The sequence below is a fragment of the Diabrotica virgifera genome, chromosome 9, assembly GCF_917563875.1.
Source record: "Diabrotica virgifera virgifera chromosome 9, PGI_DIABVI_V3a".
Lineage (NCBI taxonomy): Eukaryota > Metazoa > Arthropoda > Insecta > Coleoptera > Chrysomelidae > Diabrotica > Diabrotica virgifera.
In genome coordinates, this window is record NC_065451.1 from 39,434,445 (window position 1) to 39,460,552 (window position 26,108).

Below are 26,108 nucleotides of genomic sequence, written 5' to 3' on the forward strand. Positions count from 1 at the left end.
TCGGCCAAGTACTCGTTAGTATGTTAATATCAAACGAGCACTCGGTCGAGAACACTGTCTCGCTACAATACTCGTTACGTGTAATCAAGGTTTATTAGTTGTAGCTACGAGAGATTCAGTTGGATTAGGACAAGGTTTTGCCTGCAGCTGGAACAAGATCTGTTCCACAAACAGATGCAAGTGCAAGAAGGTAATAATACTCCTCAATTCTTAGTGTCACCAAAGCACTTCATTAAAAAATGAATAATAATTTTTATAGTTGCGGTATAATTATTGATTTTATAAAAAACAATGAATATTTTTAAAATCTGATTTTTTCTAGGCATTACAAAACAAGAATTAAAACCGCTAAACGCCGTAAAAATGAGTGGCGCATACAATATTCCAGCTACAAAAGATCTGATATGAATATTACGTTCGCGAAATAGTTATTTTCCTAGCAAGTGCAGAAAGTCATACTTTTCCGCACGCGACTGCAGTTTGCCGAACGACGCGAAGCGGGAGTTCGGCAAGCAGTGGAGTGCGGAAAAGAGACTTTCTGCAAGCGTTAGGAACAATATCTTTTCTCCCAGTCTTTAAAAAATGACCAAATCTTAATCAATTAATTTAATTAATATGAAAATTCCACACCTGTAATTTTGAACCAATCAAAATACGTTATTTTGACAGATCACCATGGCAACGGAGGTATTTTATCGGAAATTTTTTGCTCGTGGGGTACCCAACAGCGAATTATAGTGGAAATTTTTTGACGTTTACAATAACAGAACATTTTTGACAGACTGGTTTTTATTTGTTTACATAATTTAGTTTTGATTCATTTTCTATCACTTGTAGTTACTCAAAACTTATGTAAAATTGAAGAATATACTATTTTCTATCTTGAAATGGTATTCCCATGCAACTACAATGAGTAGAAATTACGAATTTGAAAGCCTAAATAATTGCTGACAAAGCTATGGCGCGCTATTAATCTGTTCATGCAGCTTTGGATTTTCAAATGCAAATTTGGTGTGGAATTTTCTTACCGAATACCACGCGAAGTCAAATTAATATCCGGAATTTTTTTTTTGATCATGAATATTTTTAGAAAATTTCCCTCGTCTGCGACTCGGGAAATTTTCAAAATATTCATGATCTCAAAAAAATTTCCGGAAATAATTTGACCTCTAGTGGTATTACTAGTGAAAATTCCACACCTGTAATTTTGAACCAATCAAAATACGTTATTTTGACAGATCACCATGGCAACGGAGGTATTTTATCGGAAATTTTTGGCTCGTGGGGTACCCAACAGCGAATTATACTGGAAATTTTTTGACGTTTACAATAACAGAACATTTTTGACAGACTGGTTTTTATTTGTTTACATAATTTAGTTTTGATTCATTTTAGTTACAAAGCTAAGATGTTTTCTATATTCTTCGGACACCTCCTCTCTTCTTAATGGCGAAAATGCAGGACTTTGAATGTTTTCAATTAAGTTTCTATGTCTAATAAAATATATATAATATTTAGACACTAATTTATTTACCTTTTTCCCATTCAGTACTTTCAATTTTGCGTAGTTTAGTTTTAAAAACGCCAAAAAATAATTTTCTATCACTTGTAGTTACTCAAAACTTATGTAAAATTGAAGAATATACTATTTTCTATCTTGAAATGGTATTCCCATGCAACTACAATGAGTAGAAATTACGAATTTGAAAGCCTAAATAATTGCTGACAAAGCTATGGCGCGCTATTAATCTGTTCATGCAGCTTTGGATTTTCAAATGCAAATTTGGTGTAGAATTTTCTTACCGAATACCACGCCAAGTCAAATTAATATCCGGAAATTTTTTTTTGATCATGAATATTTTTAGAAAATTTCCCTCGTCTGCGACTCGGGAAATTTTCAAAATATTCATGATCTCAAAAAAATTTCCGGAAATAATTTGACCTCTAGTGGTATTACTAGTGAAAATACATACACAAATCGATCCTTTGACAAGGTTGTCAAAACCAAACTTTCAGCATAATTGGTTAGCATGACGACGATCTTGGTTTCCATGACGACAATTTAAATCCACTGTTATTGTCTACTGATTTGACTTTCGAATATTATGTCAAAATTATTTAATTTCATCGAATTCTCGCGTTAATTTCATTAAAACATGAACACAATAAGATATATTTGAAATAAATTAGTAAATAATATCTAAATATTAGTTTATTGCATGTATTATAATTACTTTAAGGCCATATTAACATAACTAAATTAACACGCGTGCGGAAAAGTAAAACGCGTGCGGAAAAATAAAACGCGTGCGGAAAAGTAACACGCGTGCGGAAAACCAAAACTTTCTAAACTAAAACGCGTGCGCGAAAGTAGACATTTTTGCACGCTCGTAGAAAAATGTATTTTCATTTTGATGCAAAACAAAATTCTAGTTTTATTTTAAAAGATTTTTCCATAATATTTGCTCAATTTGAAGTAAAACGCGTCACAAAAGAGTAACTTTGATACAGTTTGAATTTTGAAACTATTTTGTGGCGCGTTTAGTTCAAATTTAGCAAATATTATGGAAAAATCTTTTAAAATAAAACTAGAACTAGTTTTGCATCAAAATGAAAATACATTTTCGCGCCACGTAGTATTCATATCAGATCTTTTGTAGCTAGAATAGTGTATGCCCACTCATTTTTACGGCGTTTAGCGGTTTTTTATTCTTGTATCAGGAGTTTTTCAAAGTTATTTATAAATTAAATGTATGAAGTTGAATGCAATGTTTCTCGATTACACGTCAAGCTTTATAAATGGTCTCCTTTGTCGCATTACCTCCCAAATGATCTAGTGTCCATCGAATGTACACTAGATTTTTTTCTATTCGAAATAGATTGAAAAAAATATTGGGATGGCCGGTAAATAAACTGGGATGGCCCGTTGCCACATCAAATTTAGCGTCGTAATCACTTCAACTACATAAACCATTTCGGGAATAATCGTTAATTGGATTATACTTTTGTAGCTTAATAACTTCTAAACGGCTAAACCGATTTTGATCATAAACATGAGTTTGAAACGTATTGACCAGTAGTATCTGATGCATCTAAGGTCAAGTATGATAACTAAAGCTATTACAGGAATTATTGAGCTTGAAAACCGGTTTTTCCCATAGATAATAAATTTGATCATACTTATGAAGCCTCTAACTTAAAAATTAGAGGAAAACAACGAAAAGCCCCAGATACAAAGTTTACTACTTTTTAAACAATTAGAATAATTGAAATAAAAATATAATAAACAATATTTTAAATCCAAGACTTTTCGTTAATAAACTGCTTACTGGCTGCATCCCATATCTCCGGATTTTACAATATATAATCACGTAGAGACGACGAAAATAGGAGAAAGCAAATAGAGGACACTTAGGCCACGCATTTACCTTCTCTTCGTCTAGGAAAAGGACCGAAAGACAGTTTTTAAATACTCAAAAACTGAGTAAAATGAAAAAGATTAAAAAGGGTTCAAGGCAGGTTTTGTTTATATTCGATTCAGAGTTGGATTACCATCTCCATATAGCACCTATTTCAGCATCCTTATGCATCATCAGTGAAGTTTATGCAGTCACAACTCTGAAGGGAATATAAACATTCTGCCTCTTTTAAGACAAACCATCGCGATGCAATGAACCCACCTTTTGAGACGCAATCTAGCGATATCTCTCGTATTACGAGGAAAACTTCTCCTATTTTCGTCGTCTCTACGTGATTATATATTGTAAAATCCGGAGATATGGGATGCAGCCAGAAAGCAGTTTATTAACGAAAAGTCTTGGATTTAAAATATTGTTTATTATATTTTTATTTCAATTATTCTAATTGTTTAAAAAGTAGTAAACTTTGAATCTGGGGCTTTTCGTTGTTTTCCTCGTAATACGAGAGATGTCGCTAGATTGCGTCTCAAAAGGTGGGTTCATTGCATCGCGATGGTTTGCCTTAAAAGAGGCAGAATGTTTATATTCCCTTCAGAGTTGTGACTGCATAAACTTCACTGATGATGCATAAGGATGCTGAAATAGTTGCTATATGGAGATGGTAGTCCAACTCTGAATCGAATATAAACAAAACCTGCCTTGAACCCTTTTTAATCTTTTTCATTTTACTCAGTTTTTGAGTATTTAAAAACTGTCTTTCGGTCCCTTTCCTAGACGAAGAGAAGGTAAATGCGTGGCCTAAGTGTCCTCTATTTGCTTTCTCCTATTTTCGTGGTCTCTACGTGATTATATATTGTAAAATCCGGAGATATGGGATGCAGCCAGAAAGCAGTTTATTAACGAAAAGTCTTGGATTTAAAATATTGTTTATTATATTTTTTTTTATTTCAATTATCCTAATCATTTAAAAAGTAGTAAACTTTGTATCTGGGGCTTTTCGTTGTTTTCCTCGTAATACGAGAGATGTCGCTAGATTGCGTCTCAAAAGGTGGGTTCATTGCATCGCGATGGTTTGCCTTAAAAGAGGCAGAATGTTTATATTCCCTTCAGAGTTGTGACTGCATAAACTTCACTGATGCTGCATAAGGATGCTGAAATAGTTGCTATATGGAGATGGTAGTCCAACTCTGAATCGAATATAAACAAAACCTTCCTTGAACCCTTTTTAATCTTTTTCATTTTACTCAGTTTTTGAGTATTTAGAAACTGTCTTTCGGTCCTTTTCCTAGAGGAAGAGAAGGTAAATGCGTGGCCTAAGTGTCCTCTACTTGCTTTCTCCTATTTTCGTCGTCTCTATGTGATTATATATTGTAAAATCCGGGGATATGGGATGCAGCCAGAAAGCAGTTTATTAACGAAAAGTCTTGGATTTAAAATATTGTTTATTATATTTTTATTTCAATTATTCTAATTGTTTAAAAAGTAGTAAACTTTGTATCTGGGGCTTTTCGTTATTTTCCTCGTAATACGAGAGATGTCGCTAGATTGCGTCTCAAAAGGTGGGTTCATTGCATCGCGATGGTTTGCCTTAAAAGAGGCAGGATGTTTATATTCCCTTCAGAGTTGTGACTGCATAAACTTCACTGATGATGCATAAGGATGCTGAAATAGTTGCTATATGGAGATGGTAGTCCAACTCTGAATCGAATATAAACAAAACCTGCCTTGAACCCTTTTTAATCTTAAAAATTAGAATTTTCCTGGATATGAGGTACACACCATTAGATTCGCCTAGAGTCTTTCTACAAACGCTCAGTTATTGGCGCAATTCGTAGGTTGAAATTTTGAGTAATTGTCGAAAAACCAAAATTTTCAAAGTTTAGTTTTTCAGTTTTTTGGCTATACTGAGACGTGTGTATGTCTGATCCTGACGGCTTATACACCATTTGAAAGCTTAACTCAACACTATTGATTTGTTGTATTTGCGGTTCTCCTGTCTTTTCTTGAACCGAAGATATATACCCCCAAAAATATGCCGTTTTTTACTTACCAAGTCGTTTAGCTGGCTTATGGGTGGTCAAAAGTCACAAACTACACCGGTTCTGAATCGGCCCTGACCCCCTCTTCAAACACAGACAAAAAATTCAGATTGGTTTAACTTTTCCACACACATACATACATATCCGCAAACATTTTCCCTTTTTTAATTAGAAATTGACTCATATTTCTGAGCTCGGTAACTTTTGAATGGTATAACCGATTTTCAAAATTAGACTTGCGTTGGAAAGGTAATGATCAGTACTATTAGAACCCGCAAAGGTCGGACCTAAATTTTTAAAGTTTTTGGGTGTTTTGGGGACGAGAACGAAAAACAGACCCTAAATAGGAAGGGCCATAAAATCCACATCCTTGGACCAAAATGGATGATTGATATATGAATGGATGATTCTTTTCCTGAACTTTAAGACGGGAGTTGGCACAATTTTCAATTCAGTCAGATTTAGAAAATCGAAAATTTCGTGTATATATAGTGTCGCGTGTAGGAGGGTGTGGGTGTGCGCCACTGGCGAGAACTGCCGTTCTCTGGTAATTGTCCATTAATTTTAACGACGAATCGTTATCATATTAATAAAAAAATTATTTTTCAATTATAGAGTATTTTATTCAGTTTATATATTTATTTTGGCTTTGTAGGTATACTATAAATGTTTATACTAGACCGTACTAGTTTATCCTGCAATGTCCGTATTAATATCAGGATAAACTAGTTTGGTCTAGGCTGAAATCCTAAAATCCTGAAATCCTGAAATCGGGTTTGGTCGGTAACATATACACTTTCTGATGATAGACTAGGAGCTTGAAACAAGTTAGTATAGGTTGTTTATGGCACTCTTTAATGGATTGAAAAATAAGACGTCTCTAGTTTCCATGTTATAACAAAATTATTATTTATCAAAAATAAAATTAAAAAAAAAATAAATACAACTACACATATTTTTATATGAGCCCATCAGAATCAAAACCTGCTATATCCAAATTTTTCATGTTGCTAAATCCAAACTAAAAGTACAAATTTGTGAGGACGTAATAGACCAGTAAGGATCTGCGCAAAAACGTCTATTTTTGGATGTGAGAGTTGGCATTCGGATTTTTGCAGATAAAGTTAGGTGACACCTTCAATAATAATAATTCACTTATGCTCCTTCTCAAATATGCCCGGAACATTAATAAAAAAATTTAAATATTTAAAAATTTCGAAAAACATCGATTTTTTTCTGTTTTCTTTGCTTATAACTTTAAAACGATTTGTTTTGGAACAAAGTCGTAGAGAAATAAAATAAAGATAATTCAATTTTGTATGATATACGACTGGTCAAAAATGTCTTAAGGTATTACCTTTTCTGAAATATAGCAATAAATACAAAATAAGGGGGCAAAATAAGTCTGTTGTTATTCAATATTTTTTAACCACTTTGGTGGCACTTAGAACCTTAGTAATTAGCTTAGGAAATTATCTGTAATATACTTAAATTGTGTACTAAATTTCCTTAAAATAGACCTAATAAATTTTGCATAATAAATTTGCAATCTAAATGTTTTTAAAAAAGTTCAAATTTTTTAAAATCTTTCTGAACAAAAAGTAGACCATTTAGAAGTTGGCTAATTTTTTTACATATAAAGAGGTGCTCTACCTATCTAATACACTTTACAGAATTAAAATCGGATTATTTAAGGGGCCTCAGCAATGTTTTAAATTTATAAACAATTTTTTGGCTTATAAATAAATAGCTTTGTTTAATAATAAAAAAATTAATTTTTAGCAATGCAAATAATTAAAACCGGTATAATTTGACTTAAACTTTCAAATGCTGTCAGCAGAATTGCTATTTTATTTTTTTAGTCAAACGTTATTCGCGTTCAAAAATTGCAATTTCTCGATTTTTTGAAAGTTCCACCGCGTTTATCTCGAAAACTATGCATCCTACGAAAAAACTTGTAAGAACATTTTTTGCTTAGAATTACCCAAGAAATACAAAAAAATGTTTTATTTTGCGAAAAATCGATGTTATCTAATTCCTCAAGTTCTTTGTTTATAACAATCTTATCGACATCCGGATCAACTGTTACCCAAAAAATTCGTGTTATACGGGTCAAAATACATAAAAAAAACTTGGGTAAGTCCATCTAAATAAAGGAGCCCGTAGCACCCCCTCCTGGCCACAGCACTAATTTGTTTATAAGCCAAAAAATTGTTTATAACTTTAAAACATTGCTGAGGCTGCTTAAATAATCCGATTTCAATTCTGTAAAGTGCATTAGATAGGTGGAGTACTTCAAAAAAAATTGACAAATCTTTGTATGTTCTAGTTTTCGTTGTTCAAGATTTTAAAAATTTTTAATTTTTAAAAAAAAGTTTAGATTGCAAAATTATTATGCAAAATCTAGTAAGTCAATTTTAATGAAATTTGGTGTACGGTTTTAGCACATTACAAAAATTTTCTAAGCGAATCAGGAAGGTTCCAAGTGTAACCTAAGTGATGGAAAATCATTGAGTAAGGACAGGCTTGTTTTCCCCCTTATTTTATATTTATTGCTATTTTGAAGCAAGGGTGCTAAATTAAGACATTTTTAACCAATCGTATTATAAATAAATTTAATTATCTTTGTTTTATTCCTATACGACTTTGTTCTAAAATGAATAGTTTTTAAGTTATAAGCAAAAAAATTAGAAAAAAACGAAATTTTTTGAAAGTTTTAAATATTTTATTTTTTTTTTTTTTATTAATGTTCCTGGCATATTTGAGAAGGAGCATAATTCAATTATTATTAACGAAGTTATCACCTAACTTTATCCGCAAAAATCTGAATGCCACCTCTCACATCCACCTAAAAACAGATCCTTACTGTTCTATAAGGGATATACAGAAAAATGACAAATTAGTCTGCCATTTTATGATATTTATTGATGCAATTTTGATTGAGAAATGCCGGATACTTTTTGGAAAATTTACATTTTTAATGTTTTTAATGCCTTCTGACAAAATTTCAAAACATGGATATAGCAGGTTTTGATTCTATAGGCCTCATATGCACTACTTATCTCTCTTTTAAGTAATAACATTGAGGAACACAGATACCCAATTTTAGGGCAAGCCGGAGTTTATTTTCAGACTCAGTGCATCAAAAACCATATAAATCAGCTAAAAATATAAACGCATCTTTTCATAAAACATTTTTCAGACAAACTTGTCAAGGATACTGTATGAAAAGGTAAACTCAATACATTCATTTAAATAGGGCATACGGCATTGGGTTCAATGTAATCGACAATTAAACTGTTTATTATATGTAAGAATCACCTGGTTGCACCTGGTATACGGACGGGTCTAAAACTGCAGACGGTTCGGGCGCAGGAATATTCTATAGTGGTGGAAATTTCAACATTTCTATTCCACTGGGAGAATGTACCTCCGTATTTCAGACAGAGATGTTTGCAATCTTGCAGTGTGCAAGAGAAAACAACCTGAGGGCATTCGAACTGCAGCGGGTTAACATATGCACAGATAGCCAAGCAGCCATTGGGACTCTTATAAGCCCTAAGGTGAACTCTAGGCTGGTGTGGGAATGTCGACAAGAACTTGATAGACTGGCACAACATAACAGTGTTATACTGGTATGGGTTCCAGGGCATCGGGGCATATACGGCAATGAAAGAGCTGATGCACTTGCCAAGAGAGCATCAGCTACAAAATACCTGGGTCCAGAGCCGGCCGTGGGAGTGCCAAAAAGCACCGTCCGCGAACGAAAAAAAGCCTGTATCCGAAGCCAACACAACTCACACTGGGAGAGTGTACCCGGTCAAACACATGGCAAGATGTATATCGGACGGACATGTGCTAGTAGAGCTGAGTTACTGCTGAAAACAAGTAGGAATCAGCTCAGAGTCATAACAGGTTTCCTCACTGGACATGCGCCAGTTAAGGGTCACCTGCATACAATGGGGCTGTTTCATGGAGACTTGAGCTGCAGACTCTGTAACAGAGAACCTGAAACAGTCAACCATATTTTGCATGACTGTGAGGCATTGGATCGGAGGCGGCAAACACTTTTCGGAGACATCGAAATGACTCCAAAATTATATGGCACCCACCCACTAGACCTGTACAAGCTGGTACAGGGTTCCAGAATTCTGGAATAGGTTTCATAAACAATGGAAGATGTACAATAAGCCAAGTGGCTGCAGTACAACCGGTTCACAACAGACGGCTTCCAGGGAAAAAAAGTATGTAAGAATCGTTTATTGTTGAAAGTGGGTAAGCGCCCTTTTCTACTTTTCGAGTTGTAGTAAAAAACCCTTCTCTCTTTCTATATCCGCGTCATTTGGTGTTGAACGGAAGCAAGCACTGATGCAATGCTGGGATATTAGCAGAAATTTTCGATTTTCTAAATCTCTGACTGAATTGAAAATTGGGTCCACTCCCATCTTAAAGTTCAGGAAAAGAGTCACCCATGCCTATGTCATCCATCGATTTTGGTCCAAGGGTGTGGATTTTACGGCCCTTCCTATTTAGGTTCTGTTTTTCGTTCTCGTCACCAAAGCTCCCAAAAACTTCGAAAATTTAAATGAGACCTTTGCGGCTTCTGTTATCACAGATCATTACCTTTCCAACGCATGTTTAATTTTGAAAATCGGTTATACCGTTAAAAAGTTACCGAGCTTATAATTAGAACTCAATTTTTATTTAAAAAGGGGAAAAATGTTTGTGAATATGTATGTATGTATGTATGTATGTATGTATGTATGTATGTATGTATGTGACTGGAAAAGTTAAACCAATTTGATTTTTTTTTCTTCTGTGTTTGAAGAGGGAGTCAGGGTCGATTCAGAACCGGTGTAGTTTGTGACTTTTGACCACCCATAATCCAGCTATAGGACTTGGTAGGTACAAAACGGCATATTTTTGGGGGCATATATCTTCGGTTCGAGAAGAGACAGGAGAACCTCAAATACACCAAAAAATAGTGTTGAGTTAAGCTTTCAAATGGTGTGTAAGACGTCACGATGAAACATAAGCACAGCTCAGTATAGCTGAAAAACTGAAAAACTAAACTTTGAAAATTTTAGTTTTTAGACAATTACTCAAAACTTCAACCTACGAACCTAGTCCTACGTTTGTAAAAGGACTCTAGACGAATCTAACGGTGTATACCTCATATCCGGGAAAATTTGAATTTCCAAGTTATAGGCTTCATAAGTATGATCAAATCTATTATCTATGAAAAAAACGGTTTTTCAAGCTCAATAATTCCTGTAATAGCTTCCGTTATCATAGTTTGCCTTAGATGCATCTGATACTACTTGTCCATACGTTTCAAACTCATGTTTAGTGATCAAAATCGGTTAAGCCGTTTAGAAGGTATTAAGCTACAAAGGTATAATCCAATTAACGATTATTCCCGAAATGGTTTATGTAGTTGTAATGGTTACGACGTTAAATTTGATCTGGCAAAGGGCAATCCGAGTTTATTTACCGGCCATCCCAAATTTTTTTTTAATCTATTTCGAATAAAAAAAATCTAATGTACATTCGATGGACACTAGATCATTTGGGAGGTAATGCGACAAAGGCGACCATTTATAAAGCTTAACGTGTAATCGAGAAACATTGCATTCAACTTATAAAATAACTTTGAAAAACTCCTGATACAAGAATAAAAAACCGCTAAACGCCATAAAAATGAGTGGCGCATACAATATTCCAGCTACAAAAGATCTGATATGAATATTACGTGGCGCGAAAATATATTTTCATTTCGATGCAAAACAAAATTCTAGTTTTATTTTAAAAGATTTTTCCATAATATTTGCTAAATTTGAAGTAAACGCGCCACAAAAGAGTTTCATAATTCAAACTGTATCAATGTTACTCTTTTGTGGCGCGTTTTACTTAAAATTGAGCAAATATTATGGAAAAATCCTTTAAAATAAAACTAAAATTTTGTTTTGCATCAAAATTAAAATACATTTTACAGCTCTAAAATAGCTTTCAAAATGAAAATAGCTCGAAAAGTAGGAAATGGCGATTACCTCGTTTCAACAATAAACGATTCATTGTGCCATATTTTAGTAAATACACAAATACAGAATTGTTTATTTTAGTGAATACAGAAATGCAGAATTGTTTGTAAATTTTTTTTATGTAATTAAAAATTTGTTAAATTAGTGGTCACAAACATATTATTTTATTTTACTCGTTGGTCGTACGTCACTGGTACATCGCTTTGTACAAATTTTTTAGGATTTTTATAAAAGCAAGTTCAGGGACCAGATTAAATCAGATGCATTTCTTCTCCTATGTCAAGAACGTGTTAAAGATAAACAAACATGCAGATTTATTTTTCCTTCATTTTTATTAGTGTTTGCCCATTGGGGGTGTTTTTGGAAAATGTCAGCAGAACTCAAAAACTGGTATGTAAAAGTTATACTTTTTTAATTTTTATTATTAACTACATATTTTATTATTTTTTAATATTTATGATTTTGAAATTTTATCATAAATTAAATAATATTTCGATTTTGATTTATTTCAATATAAAGAATAAACAAAAATATATAGAATTTATTAGATTTTTATTATATATCAAAAGCAAATGTTTCTGTAGTACTGATGGACTATCCATATAAAAAATGTCTCAAATCTCTCAGAAAATGTGTTGGAATGTCTCACTAATTATTAATTTCTAGAGTGCTTAAAGACAGCCATTATTATTCCTCTTCATGAGGATGGTGAAAAATGTGCAACTATAGACCTATTGCCTTACTCCGGTACTATCCAAAATTATTCAGAGACTCATAAAAGCCCGACGTATGTACTGTCTCGTTGATAACATTTTATTACAAAATCAGTTCGGCTTTCTAACTAATAAACAATGTACCACTGATGCCATGTTTTCTGTACTATATGAGGTTTACCAGGCACTAATAATCATTACACTGCCACTGTTTTTTATGACTATGTCAAAGCTTTTGATTGTGTAAATCACGACATTTTGATAAAATAACTAAATTGTTAAGGAATTCGAGGTATATCGTTGAATAATTGGCTCCAATCGTACTTTGATAATAGGAAACAACTGATTAGAGCCAACGATACTGACTCTAGTCTCACAAATATTGTATGTTGGGTACCACAAGGTTCAGTATTGGGTCTTCTAATTTTCCTTATCTTTATAAATGACATGATCTACATACAATAATAACCTGGTCCGACTCTAATTTACTCTCTTTTAACCTGAATAAGATAGTAGCATTATTCTATAAATGAGCTCTTTAACCCTTGCTTCTTAATAACAATCAGATCAGTATCGTTGATTCTGTAAAATTTATTGGTATTTTTTTAGACAATAAGGTCCCCTTAAGGGACCATTTAAGGTTACTGTCTATTTTAATTAAAAATAAAATCTGTTTCGAAAGAAATTAATTTAGCATCTTCCAAAATAACATATTTTTCTTTATTTGAGCCTCATCTTCGATATTATCTTCCTTTTTGGGTTTCTAATAGATCTACCCAATCCGTTGTTAATATTACAAAAAAAGAGCAATAAGATATCTGTTTGGCCTCAGAAGAACATGGCTTCCGCAACACCTTGCAAAAGCTACTACAAAGATCACAGAATTTTAACACTTCCTTCTTTACATTTTAGAAACTGTTTGCTTAATTCGTAAATACCTGCATGTTTTTACAGCAAGACCTAATTATGACTACTACACCAGAAATTCAACCTTTGATGTCTTTTTACTGATCCCGTCCACTGAGTTAGTAACGAAATCTCTATTATATTTTGCAAAAAACTACACAACTGTCTCCTTTTACAACTTAAATCTGCAATATTTTTCCCCAAGTTCCGTAAAATGATAAAAGCCTATCTATCTGAAAGACCATATTATTCAGTAGAAGAATGAGTAACTAAGAAATTACAGTACCTTTATGTACAAGTAACTAAAGTATTTTTAAAAAACTCTAACACCGAAGTAAAATAACTTCTATATAATAGGTATAGGTATATTAAAGAATTCTAAAAAATCCCAATGGATTGTCTAAAATGTGTTCAGAACGAACTTTTTCGGACCTATCAGTCCATCATCAGTGAACTCAAATACTTGCTAAATGGCCCCAGAACCAAACAATGGTTGTAATTAAAATTCAGTCTACATTATAGTGTGTTGAAATTAAGAAGGCTTAACGCCGTTGGCAGGCATTCTTGGCCTAAGATGGTTGCTTAAGGTTTCGTTTGGGGTTTCACGATGTTCCCAGAGGTATGTTCTAACATCGGCGTTAAGCCTTCTTAATTTCAACACACTATAATGTAGACTGAATTTTAATTACAACCATTGTTTTGTTCTTTGGCTATTTAGCAAGTATTTGAGTTCACTGATGATGGACTGATAGGTCCGAAAACGTTATTTCTAAACACATTTTAGACAATCCATTGGGATTTTTTAGAATATTTTAATATACCTATTATATAGAAGTTGTTTTACTTCGGTGTTAGAATTTTTTAACTACATATCGTCCCCTTAATACTTGTAGACCAGGGCATTTAGCACTAAAAACACCCGAATAAATAAATTTTTAAATACAGCACCTAGAGACTCGTAGTGATTTGCATTATGTTCAGGATGACGCCAGAAAAAAAGTCTACTATTCAAAAATGGGTGGAAATGCATAATTGCACTGTAAAGTGCATAAAATGCACCCAAAATTGCATAAATATAAAGTCAAGATCAGTATACCAAGGAACAAAATTATTATTTGGGGGGTTTTTGGAGTGACTGAATACGATTACGCTATCAGAACTGACCCCCGGATCACCTGGTGCCCAAGGTCACTGCAACAGACGTCATCTTCTGGAGTTTCGATGGTTTTCGGCATTAAATCAATGCAAACGAATTATTCACGGATTTTAGGGGTCACTAAATACGAATATGATATCAGAATTGACCTCCGGAGTACCTGGTGCCCAGGGTCGCTACTAAGGCACGTCATCTTCTGGAGTTTCGAGGGATTTTGGCACTAAATTGATGTAACTGGACTATTCGGGGGGTTTTTGGGATGGTTAAACACGAATATGCCATCAGAACAGACCTCTGGATCACCTGGTGCCCAAGGTCACTACATGGACCGTCATCTTTTGGACTTCCGAAGGTTTTCGGTATTAAATTGGTGTAAAGGGATTTCTTGGGGGTTTTTGAGGTCGCTAAATACCCATCATAATTGGCCTCCGGGGTACCTGGTGGCCAGGGTCGCTACTAAGGCACGTCATCTTCTGGGATTTCGAGGGTTTTCGGCATTTAATTGATGGACGTGGATTACTCACGGGTTTATGGGCTCGCTAAACAAGAATATGACATCAGAATTGACCTCCGGAGTACCTGCTGCCCAGGGTCGCTACAAAGGCACGTCATCGTCTGGAGTTTTGAGGGATTTTGGCACTAAATTGATGTAACTGGTATACTCGGGGGGTTTTTAAGGTGGTTAAACACGAAGATGCCATCAGGACAGACCTTAGGATCACCTGGTGCCCAAGGCTACTGTAAGGGACGTCATCTTCTGGAGTTTCGAGGGCTTTCGGTATCAAATTGATGCAAACGGATTACTTACGGGTTTTTGAGGTCGCCAAACACGAATATACCCTCAAAACTGATTATCTGTGCACCTGGAGCTCAAGCTCACTGCAAGGGGCGTCCTCTTCTGGAGTTTGAGAGATTTCGGCATTAAATTGATAAAAATGGATTACTTGGGGGTTTTTGAGTCGTTAAACACAAATATGCCATCAGAACGGACCATCGAATCATCTGGTGCCCAAGGTCACTGCAAGGGACGTCATCTTCTGGAGTTTCGAGGGCTTTCGGTATTAAATTGATGCAAACGGATTACTCATGAGTTTTTGGGGTTGTTGAACACGAATGCACAATCAGAACAGACACTAAGGCACCTGGCATCTAGGGCAGGCCATCTTCTGGAGTTTCGAGAGTTGATTGAAAGATCAACTGGATACACTGTTGACTCATTAAACTGGTTACATTGTTGACTCATTAAACCTGTTACACTGTTAACTTATTCACACATTCTTAACACAATCATATGACTGGTATAATTTTATTATTATAATAGTAGTCGCAGAAACCGTTCTCTAAAGCGACTAAAATTTTGGGCAAGTGTTCAAATTGGAAATTTTTTTTTACATTTTTTAGACTTTTTATATTAAAATAACTATGCTGTGCTATTCAATTTTCCTACTTATGTACCTATATATAAACTTTATTTATATCTGACAATGTTTTTCCTTTATTTATTTCCAGATCGATTTACTATATTCTATTATGACAATGTTATTATGAGTTGGCGTTATTATTGATCATCGTAATCACTAGATACTCCACAGTCCTTCAAAGTCATACTCGTGTTCAACAACCCCAAAAACCCAAAAGTAACTTGTTTGCATGAATTTGGTACCGAAAACTCACGGAACTTCAGAAGATAACGTGCCTTAAGCACCAGGTGCTCCAGTGTGTGTTCTAACGGCGTATTTGTATTCAACAAACCGAAAAAGCCATGAGTAATCCGTTTGAATCAATTTAGTACCGAAAACTTTCGAAACTCCAGAAGATGGCGTGCCCTAGGCACCAGCTGGTCCGGTGTCTGTTCTGATAGCGTATTCGTGTTCAGCAACCTTAAAAACCTATAAATAATGGGTTTGCGTCAATATAGTACCGAAAAACCTCTCCCAGAGGATGACGCCCCTTGCAGTGACCGCGGGCACCAGGTGCTACGATGGTCTGTTTTGATCGCATGTTCGTGTTTAACGACTTTAAAAACCCCCGAGTAATCCATTTTTATCCAAAACTTCAGAAGATGACGTCTTTTGCAGTGACCTTGGGCACCAGGTGCACATGATGTTGGTTCTGATGACACATTCGTGTTTAGCGACCTCAAAAACCCTCCAGTAATCCATTTGCATCAATTAAATATCGAAAACCCTCGAAACCCCAGAAGATGACGTACCCTAGTAGCGAGCCTGGGCACCAGGTACTTAGGAGTTCAGTTCTGATGGTATATTCGTGTTCAGCGATCCCAAAAACCCGTAAGTAATCCGTTTGCATCAATTTAATACCTAGAGCACTCGAAACTCCAGAAGATGACGTTCCTTGCTATGACCTTGGGCACCAATTAATGGGGCACAAAAACCTCTCGAAACTCTAGAAGATGACGTGCCTTAGTCGCGACCCTGGACACCAGGTACTCCGGAAGTCAATTCTTATGGAATATTAATACTTAGTGACCCCAAAGACACGTGAGTAATCCGTTTTTACCGATTTAATGCCGAAAACCATCGAAACTCCAGTAGATGACGCCTTATGCCGTGACCTTGGGCACCAGGTGATCCGTGGGTCAGTTCTGATGGCGTAATCGTATTCAGTGACCCTAAAAACCCTCCAAATAATAAATTTTGTTCCTTAGGATACTGATTTGGACTTTATTTTTATATTTATGCAATTTTGGATGCATTTTATGCACTTTACAGTGCAATTATGCATTTCCACCCATTTTTGAATGGCAGACTTTTTTCCTGACGTCATCCTGAACATAATGCAAACAACTGCAAGTCTCTAGGTGCTGTATTTAAAAATTTATTTATTTTGTGCTAAATACCCTCGTCTACTGCTACAATTAAGTAACTCAAAATTTGCTATTTTTCAGGAAAGCCCTTTTAAATTTGAAAAGAAACAAACTGTGCTGTATTACAGCAAATGGAAATTGTTTCTGACTTTTATAGCAAGAAGTTGAAATAAATTTAAATTCTGATTAATTGTTAGTGTTTCAAAGCCTTGTTTTAGGTTTTTTCGTTATTGAAAAACAAGATATCTAGTTGTAGCAACTAAAATAAGGAAAAAAATAAAAGATATCTAATTATGCATGACAAACATATTTGAATCGTATGGTCTCTCAATGCACGTTAATTCTCCTACAAGGATTACAAAAACTACATCTACCATAATCGATTATATTGTCTCAGATTTCTCACCCCTTGATGTCTGCTCTACAATTATTAATGCGGGACTATCTGATCATGAAGCAGTGTATACGAAGTTTAACATCTTCAGCAAACCCTCCTCAAAAACCCGACGTTTAGGTAGGATTTTTTCCGCCGAGAATTTTCGTAAATTCCAAAATTTATGCTTAACTTCTGAGTGGCAATTTCCTTCTATAGACGTGGACTATAATTTCAGTGTTTTTCTAGATAAGCTTCTCCACATCTTCAATAAGGCATTTCCTTTAATTCCTATTAAGCCAAAACATCGGAAACCTTGGGTTACGAAAGGTATTCGCATATCAGCTAAGAATATGCGTTCACTACTATACATCAAGAAATTTACTACCAATGTTGCTGTCACTGAATATATCATGAAGTACAGGACAACATATCTAAAACTTGTCAGGTCAGCTAAAAAAGCCTATTATCAAAATCGTCTGGGAAGCTCAAAAAGTGTTGCAAAAGATACTTGGTCTATAATAAACGATTTCGAAATAAAACTCACATAGCTCAATCATTTTCCCTTCCAAATCCTGAAAGTCTAAACGACTACTTCGTTAATGTGAGTAAAAATATAACATCAACAATTTTGCCGCAACAAGATCCCATTTCCTATCTTCCTAATTCAAGAGAGGTCTCGAATTCATTCTTTTTACGACCAGTCGATAACTCTGAACTGATCCAAACAATAAATAGTATCAAAAGCAAATCATCCTGTAGTACTGATGGACTATCTATAAAAATTTTCTCTAATCTCACAGAAAATGTGTTGGAAATCCTCCTCTCACTAATTAATGATTCCTTCGAAAAAGGTAAATTTCCAGAGTGCCTAAAGACAGCCATTATTATTCCTCTTCATAAGGGTGGCGAAAAATCTGATGCCTGCAACTATAGACCTAGTGCCTTACTACCGGTACTCTCCAAAATTATTGAGAGACTCATTAAAACTCAACTTATGTCCTTTATCGTTAATAACAACATTTTATCACAAAATCAGTTCGGCTTTTTAACAAATAAATGTACCATTGATGCCATGTTTTCTGTACTACATGAGGTTTACCAAGCACTAAACAATAATCTTTATACTGCCACTGTTTTCTGCGTCTATGCCAAAGCTTTTGATTGTGTAAATCACGATATCTTGATTATAAAACTAAATTTCTATGGAATTCGAGGTATTTCTTTGAATTGGTTCCAATCCTACTTGAATAATCGGAAACAACTAGTTAGAGCAAATGATACTGACTCTAGTCTCAAAAACATCGTATGTGGAGTACCACAAGGTTCAGTATTGGGTCCTATACTGTTCCTTATCTTTATAAATGACATCACTAATTTAAAAATCAATGGGAAAATTTTTCTTTTTGCTGATGATACCAGTATCACTTGGAGCAACTCAACTATTGCATCTCTTCATGAAACTATAACTTCGGATCTACTGACGATAAAGACCTGGTCTGACTCTAATTTACTCTCTTTTAACGTAAATAAAACAGTAGCATTATCCTATAAAGGAGCTCTTCAACCTTTGCCTCTTAATAACAGCCAGATCAGTACCGTTGATTCTGTAAAATTTCTTGGTATTTTTTTAGACAGCAACCTCAAATGGTCCCTTCATATCGATTCGTTAAGTAAGAAACTCGCCTCAGCTTGCTATGCAATACGATCTGTCTCAAGGGAACTCAATTTAGCATCTTCTAAAATAACATATTTTTCGTTGTTCGAGTCTCATCTTCGATATGGTCTTCCTTTTTGGGGTTCTAGTACAGCTGCTCAATTTGATGTCATTTTTAGATTGCAAAAAAGAGCAATAAGATATTTGTTTGGCCTCAGAAGATCTACACATTGCAGAAGTTACTTCAGAGATCACGAAATTTTAACACTTCCATCTTTATATATTCTAGAAACGGTTTGTTTAATTCGTAAACACCTTCATGTCTTTCCATCAAGGCCCAATCATCTTTACTCCACCAGAAATTCAATCTTTGATATTTATTTACCGATTCCATCCACTGAGTTAGTAAAGAAATCTATATTATATTCCGCAAAGAAACTGTACAATCATCTTCCGTTACAACTTAAATCTGCAACATCTTTCCCTAAGTTCCGTAAAATGACAAAAGCCTATCTATCCAAAAGACCATATTATTCAATAGAAGAATTATTTCTTAATGAATAACTAAGAAAATTGGGTTCCATACGCAGTAGCATAAACTTGTCAGTTCCTTATGTTGTACCTATTTTATTTTATTTGTTGTATGTTCAATTTGCAATTTATATATATTTTGCAATTAATTGTCCTTCACATAACATTTCGAACATTTGTACTTATGGTAGTGGTCTTTTCGGGCCGCTGATCACAGTTTAAAGAAGCAGAAGAAGAAAAAGAAGATTATTAAGCTTCTTGACAAGTGACGTCCGCTCATCACTGTTTTTTTTTCTGTGCCTGTACTGATCACAAGTGGTTTCCAAATAGTTTTATAAAAATTATTAGAAAGTGTTTAAAATACAACAAAAGTCATCAGAGAATAATTATGTATCCCGAAAGAGGCGGAAATATGAAAATTTGCAACAGAAACTGGTAGAGTTAAGGTATTTATATGATATTTTTGGGTTTTATCCCAAAAGACCAAGTTATTTATAAGATATTTTTGAATTATTTTATGTTAGATAAATTAAATTATGTGTGAATAGATCGAACTATAAATATTTAATATTTACGAAATGACAATTTTAATCAAATTCAAACTTGGGGTCCTATTTTGTTGTTATCAATATATTTTCTCTGTTGTCATAGTTACTATATCTCGCCTTCTTCCCTATTCGAAATACTCAAAACGTCAATAGTATTTGTCAAAACACACAGAGATGTAACAGGCGCTATGTTGCCACACTGCTCTGATTTTCCTATTAATGTTTATTTTGTAGCAAAATGTCCGACAGACATGATATTATGCAAAAATTTATATTGTTTGTGTCAATAAGGATAACTTAAGGTAGCCCAAAGTAATACAGACTAAATTATTAGGGGTTTAACAATAAAATTATAGCCCAAAGGTTTAAAATAGAACAAAATAAAGGGTTTACCAATAAAATTAGAGCAGGGGTGTTTTTAAGCAGCCCAAAAAATCTTTATGATTATTTGACCTGCCTCTATTTTTCAGAGGTACTCTACAGTAGTCCAGAAGTTTAGAATAGAACAAAATATATTAGTTTAACTGCTTTTGTAAATTTTACTTCGATTTCACGTTACAAGCAAGTTTACTTGCACTAAATTATTTGTTTGGTTTTGTGTTCAAACAATAAAACTAGAGCAGAGGTATTTTTTAGTAGCCTAGACGATCTTTATGATCATTTTATCTGCTTCTATTTCTCAGAGGTATTTTTACAGTAGCCCAGCAGTTTGGAATACAATATAATTATATTTATTTCACTACTTTTGTAAATTCTACTTCGATTTAAGATTACAAGCAAGTTTAATTACACCAAGTTTATTGTTTGGTTTGTCTTCAAACAATAAAATTACAGCAGAGGGTACTTTTTAGCAGCCCAGACAATCTTTATGATTATTTTATCTGCTTCTATTTCTCCGAGGTACTCTAATGTAGCCCAGAAGTTTAGAATACAATAAAATGTATTTATTCAACTACTTTGTGCACATTTTGGCTAGATTTCATATTACGAGGGTAGTAAGTTTACTGCTTTCATTAAATGTTTGTTTGGTTTGTCCTCAAACAATAAAACTAGAAGAGGGTACTTTTTTTTAGTAGCCCAGAAAATCTTTATTTTGAGCTACTCCTATTTCGCAGAGTTACTTATAGTAGCCCAGAAGTTTAGAATAGAATAAAATATATTTAACTACTTTTTGCACATTCTGCATTGATTTTTATCGTCTACCTTGATATTACAAAGTTAGTAAGTGTACTTACAATAAATTTTTGTTTGGTTTTGTCAAAAATATTAAACAAAGATACAAAATCAGCTTTATTAAGTCATCTCGAAGTCATTACGAAGCCACAAAAGACCACTGTTTATCCAAAAACTGTACCACAAAGCCAAGCTGCTGTTTCCACTCAGCATCCATCAAGAGTTCTTTCAGAATCTAGCAACTTTAATCAGCAGCGTTTAAACTTCAATCCAACCTTGAGCAGACCAAGATTTGGACAAAGTCAGTACTCAAATGACCCTCTACTAGCATCGAGATACAAACAATCGAACAGACAGCAGTACCAAAAGCAAATGAGAACAACCAGGATGTCATACTAAAGGTCAATAAAAATTAATAGGGTAATATTGCTAACTGTATTAAAATATGGAAAGGGATTACTTCAGATAAGAAAGTTTTAAGTTGGGTCTAAGGTTTTAATATTTTATTTAAAACAACGCCCTCTGAAGAGAGCACCAAAAGTTATCATAGACCCAAACTGGTCGTATGACCAAAAAAAAAAAAAAAAAAAAAAAAATACTTGAAAAGTAATTAAAAATTACTATTTCTCCTTCTTCACATACAAAAGGACAATTTATTTTTCGTAGTTTTTTGTGCCCAAAAAGGACGGAAATCAGAGATTTTGTTTTGAATTTAAAACAATTGAATTGCTTTATAGAAGCCACATATTTTAAGCTGGAAGACTATAATAGGTCAGTCCTCAAGCTCATTTTCAAGGGTTATGGCAAAAATAGATTTAAAAGTTGTCTATTTTGCTATTCCTGTTCATTAAAATTCTAAAAAATATTTAAAATTTAAGTACAGAACTTTTTTATATTAATTAAACTGTTTACCGTTTGGTTTGAATAATATCTCGGCTTTTATATTTACAAAAACTTTAAAACCAGCCCTAAATAATCTAATAACAGGAGGCTTTACTTTTGTCAATTTTTTAGAGGACCATTTACCAATTTCAAAATCATATTTAAAATGTAAAGAAAATATTGTTTAAACATTTTCTATGTTTTTCTGCTTGGGATTTACTATAAATAAAAAAAAAAAAAAGGAAAAGTATACTTTCACCCACACAAAATATAACTTTTCTTGGTTTTACGTTTGATTCGAACCTGATATATTTTGCACCTGCTGACAAAAAAAAAAAAAAAAAATATCTAATAGTATTCAGAACATCAAAAATAAAAGTACATGTAAAATATGATCATTTGCAGCCTTAATCGGTCAGTTTGTAACAGTTAGTCCATTTATGGAAGTTAAATATGGAAAATTATACTAAAAAAAAAAACAATATATAAATAAATAAAAAAGAAAAGTAGCCTCTTTCTTAAACTAATAGTTATAACACTGAAATGACCATACCTAAATACTTAAAAACGATTACAATTGGTGGTTAAATAACAAACCAATTAGTGAGCAAAATATAAAATAATCCAATTATGTACTTGAAATATTTTGCGATGCATATATCTTTTAGCATGGCGGGTATGCTGCATTGATAACAAAACTCATGGTTTTTGGAGTCATGAACAACAACTACATATAAATGTACTTCAGTTACTAGCAGCATATAGTGGCTTGAAATCCTTTTTGAACGAATATAGGAATTGTAACATTTTGCTAGGAATAAATAACGCAACAGCTGTGTCTTGCAATAACAAGATGGGTAGTGTACAGTACTCAACATTTGCAGATAAGTTTAATAATTCTGTGAAAATAGGAATTTAAAAATTATTTTTGCATCTATAACAGTAAAAAAAAATGCTTTTGCCTGACTCGGAATCAAGATCTTTAAAAATTGAAACAGAGTAGGTATTCTTTAAGTGATAATTGTGTTACTATAATTTTTGAGCAGCTTCTTATTCCAGAAATCGATATGTCTGCCACATATCCTAAAAAAAAAAAAAAAAAAAATGTGCAAGGTATGTAATTTTGAACCCTGACCCCGGATCAGAGAAAGCCAATGCCTTAACTCTAGATTGGCATGGATTTAAATTTTATGTTTTTCAGCCTTGGTACACAACCTTTGACAACCACACCTTACACAACCAAAAAGATAATTATGGACCTGATAAAAATTTAATCTAGAATTTTTATTTGGGCTTTTATATCCAGGACATCCTTTGGGTTTCCATATTCTTGTCAGGCAAGCTTTTTAAGAAAAGGCATTCCTGAGGATTCGATCCCAACTATTACAACAAATCACTAAATCTGTATGATACAGTTTTCAAGAGATGGCGACGGTTTAGTATAAAATAGTAACCATTTTGCTTATGAATTATCAAATTTTAATTTTATTAAATCTATCGTAGAACAGGATTATAATTATAGCTCGTATAAACATTCACAGTGCTGCATTGGCGTTGATAGAAGATATCCTAGAATATTATAAAAACATTTTTAAATTTTTTTTACAAATGTATATATAACCTCAAACCTTAATTGCCCAAATATTAATTAACTTGGGACCCTCTACCAGTATTACTTTATTTAGAAACATTATTTCGTCTCACAAGTCTTTCCCTGAAAGATCTTACTTACAAACTTGTAATGTTGATTGCACTCACTTCAGTTCAGAGGTTGCAAATCCTGTACCTAATAAAAATTCAGAATATTTTCATGGATCAAGATAAAATTGACATTTTGATATAACATAGGATAAAGACTTCCCCAAAAAATAATAATAATAATAAATAAACAAATAGCAACCTATTTAAAACAAAAAACACAGTTGAGAGTGTTTAGAGATTTCTAAAACATTCGTCCTCAATCGGAAGACAATTTGTTTATAACTAAAAACAAAAAAAAAAGAGACGTAGAAAGCAACATCTACCCAGGCGTTGAGTAGATGGATATAACATTTTTTTAAATTAAAAATATAGACACTAATATTTTTGAAGTGTATAGTGTCAGACATGCATCTACCTCAGCGGGAGTTAGAACTGGATTATAGAAGATATTAGAGAGACGGCGAGATGGACAGAAAATTCTCAAGTATTCAATATTTTTTATAATAAACCTCTAGCAAAAGATTACGGACTCTTTGCAAAACCGTATTGTCTGGTGAGTCCATGTAATTGTATGTAATTGTAATTATATTACATGTGTAGGTTACTAATATTAGTAAGAACATTAATTTTCTTATTATGTTTATTTGTACCTGGTTGAAGGTACACATCTCATATAATTAAAATATAAACATGAATCTTAATTAATAATTGCTCTAATATGTTAGTTAGGTATACATATGTATATATTTTGTGTAAAGTTTCTAAAAAAAAAAAAAAAAAAAAAAAAAATTACTAAGTACTATTTATTTTTGGATTGCAATGTACTTTTGTTTATTTATCGCACAATATTGTTTAATCTTTCAACAGCCTACCATAAGTACAAATGTTCGAAATGTTATGTGAAGGACAATTAATTGATTGGTTGACTTACCTGTTAAGGAGGGACAATCATAATTGTCCTATCTTACATTTCGAACATTTGTACGCTCCCCCCCATTGATCCTTTTGAACCCACCCATGTCTTGTGCGATAAAAATATAAAAAAAAAAAACAGTGATGAGCGGACGTCACTTGTCAAGAAGCTTAATAATCTTCTTTTTCTTCTTCTGCTTCTTTAAACTGTGATCAGCGGCCCGAAAAGACCACTACCATAAGTACAAATGTTCGAAATGTAAGATAGGACAATTATGATTGTCCCTCCTTAACAGGTAAGTCAACCAATCAATTAATTGTTTTTGTCTTGGCTTTTATATCTTATACTGTATATTATTGACGATTTATCTAATTTTAGTAAAAATTGTATTTGTTATTTGTTATTTATATTATGTTTTTCTTTTGACTGTATGTAAGCTTTGTCCATAAAATTGTAAAAATTTTCAGTGACAATAAAGCATATAAAAAAAAATTGGCTTAGCAATAAATACAACTTTTTAATACGAAAAAAAATTATTAGCATATTTTGGTAAAAAGATAATACAAAAAAGTAGAAGAACTTAATTAATAATTATAACTAATATAATATTCTTTCACTCGGTCTCACTTATGTCAGATTCAGTGGATACTTCTCTTCATGATGCTTTAAATACTTTAAAAGGCAGGTTTTCAAAATAACCCTTATTTTCCAGAGGAATTCCGGGAGGTTTGGTGTTAAACAATGTCAACAGATCCTTGTCTTTTTCCATAGTAATAGGTATTCTGTCCTCACAGAATTTGGTATTATTGTACTTTTATTTTAAGTTGATTTTGTCCTCTGACAGTTTAAACTTCTAAATTTTTCGTTGAACTTTTCTTTAAATTTCATGATTCGGATTTCAGTCCGGTCTACTTTCGTCCTTACCTCTGAAAACTAAAATTTTATCCGCATGGTTCTTCTAATCCAATACTTGTTTCTGAGTGATGTTATGAATGCTGTACGGTTTATCTACTTTTCTTCAGACAAATCTAGCGATTGTTTGCACACACAACTTTTGCTATGAACAACTGCACAAATAGGTATCTTGAAGAATATCCGGAGAAGACAACCCGCCATAACACAAGTTACTTGGGCGCATAATTATATATACATATAGTGGCTAAAACACCCCCGTGGGGGTAGCTCCGCCTTTACAGGTTCTCTAGATCCATGTTTTCGAGGTGGATCAG

At 33.4% G+C, this 26,108-nt stretch overlaps 1 protein-coding gene across 1 annotated transcript in view; it reads left to right on the forward strand.

Annotated features, from left to right (window-relative positions):
* Nucleotides 1-11,744: 11,744 nt before the first annotated feature.
* The window catches only part of LOC114332823 (lipase 3-like), a 56,096-nt gene continuing 41,732 nt past the window's right edge, over nt 11,745-26,108 (forward strand). Inside the window, exon 1 of the mRNA XM_028282601.2 lies at nt 11,745-11,889. Coding sequence (XP_028138402.1) covers nt 11,806-11,889 — 84 coding nt within the window. The 5' untranslated portion in view covers nt 11,745-11,805. The remainder of the gene's footprint in view (nt 11,890-26,108) is intronic.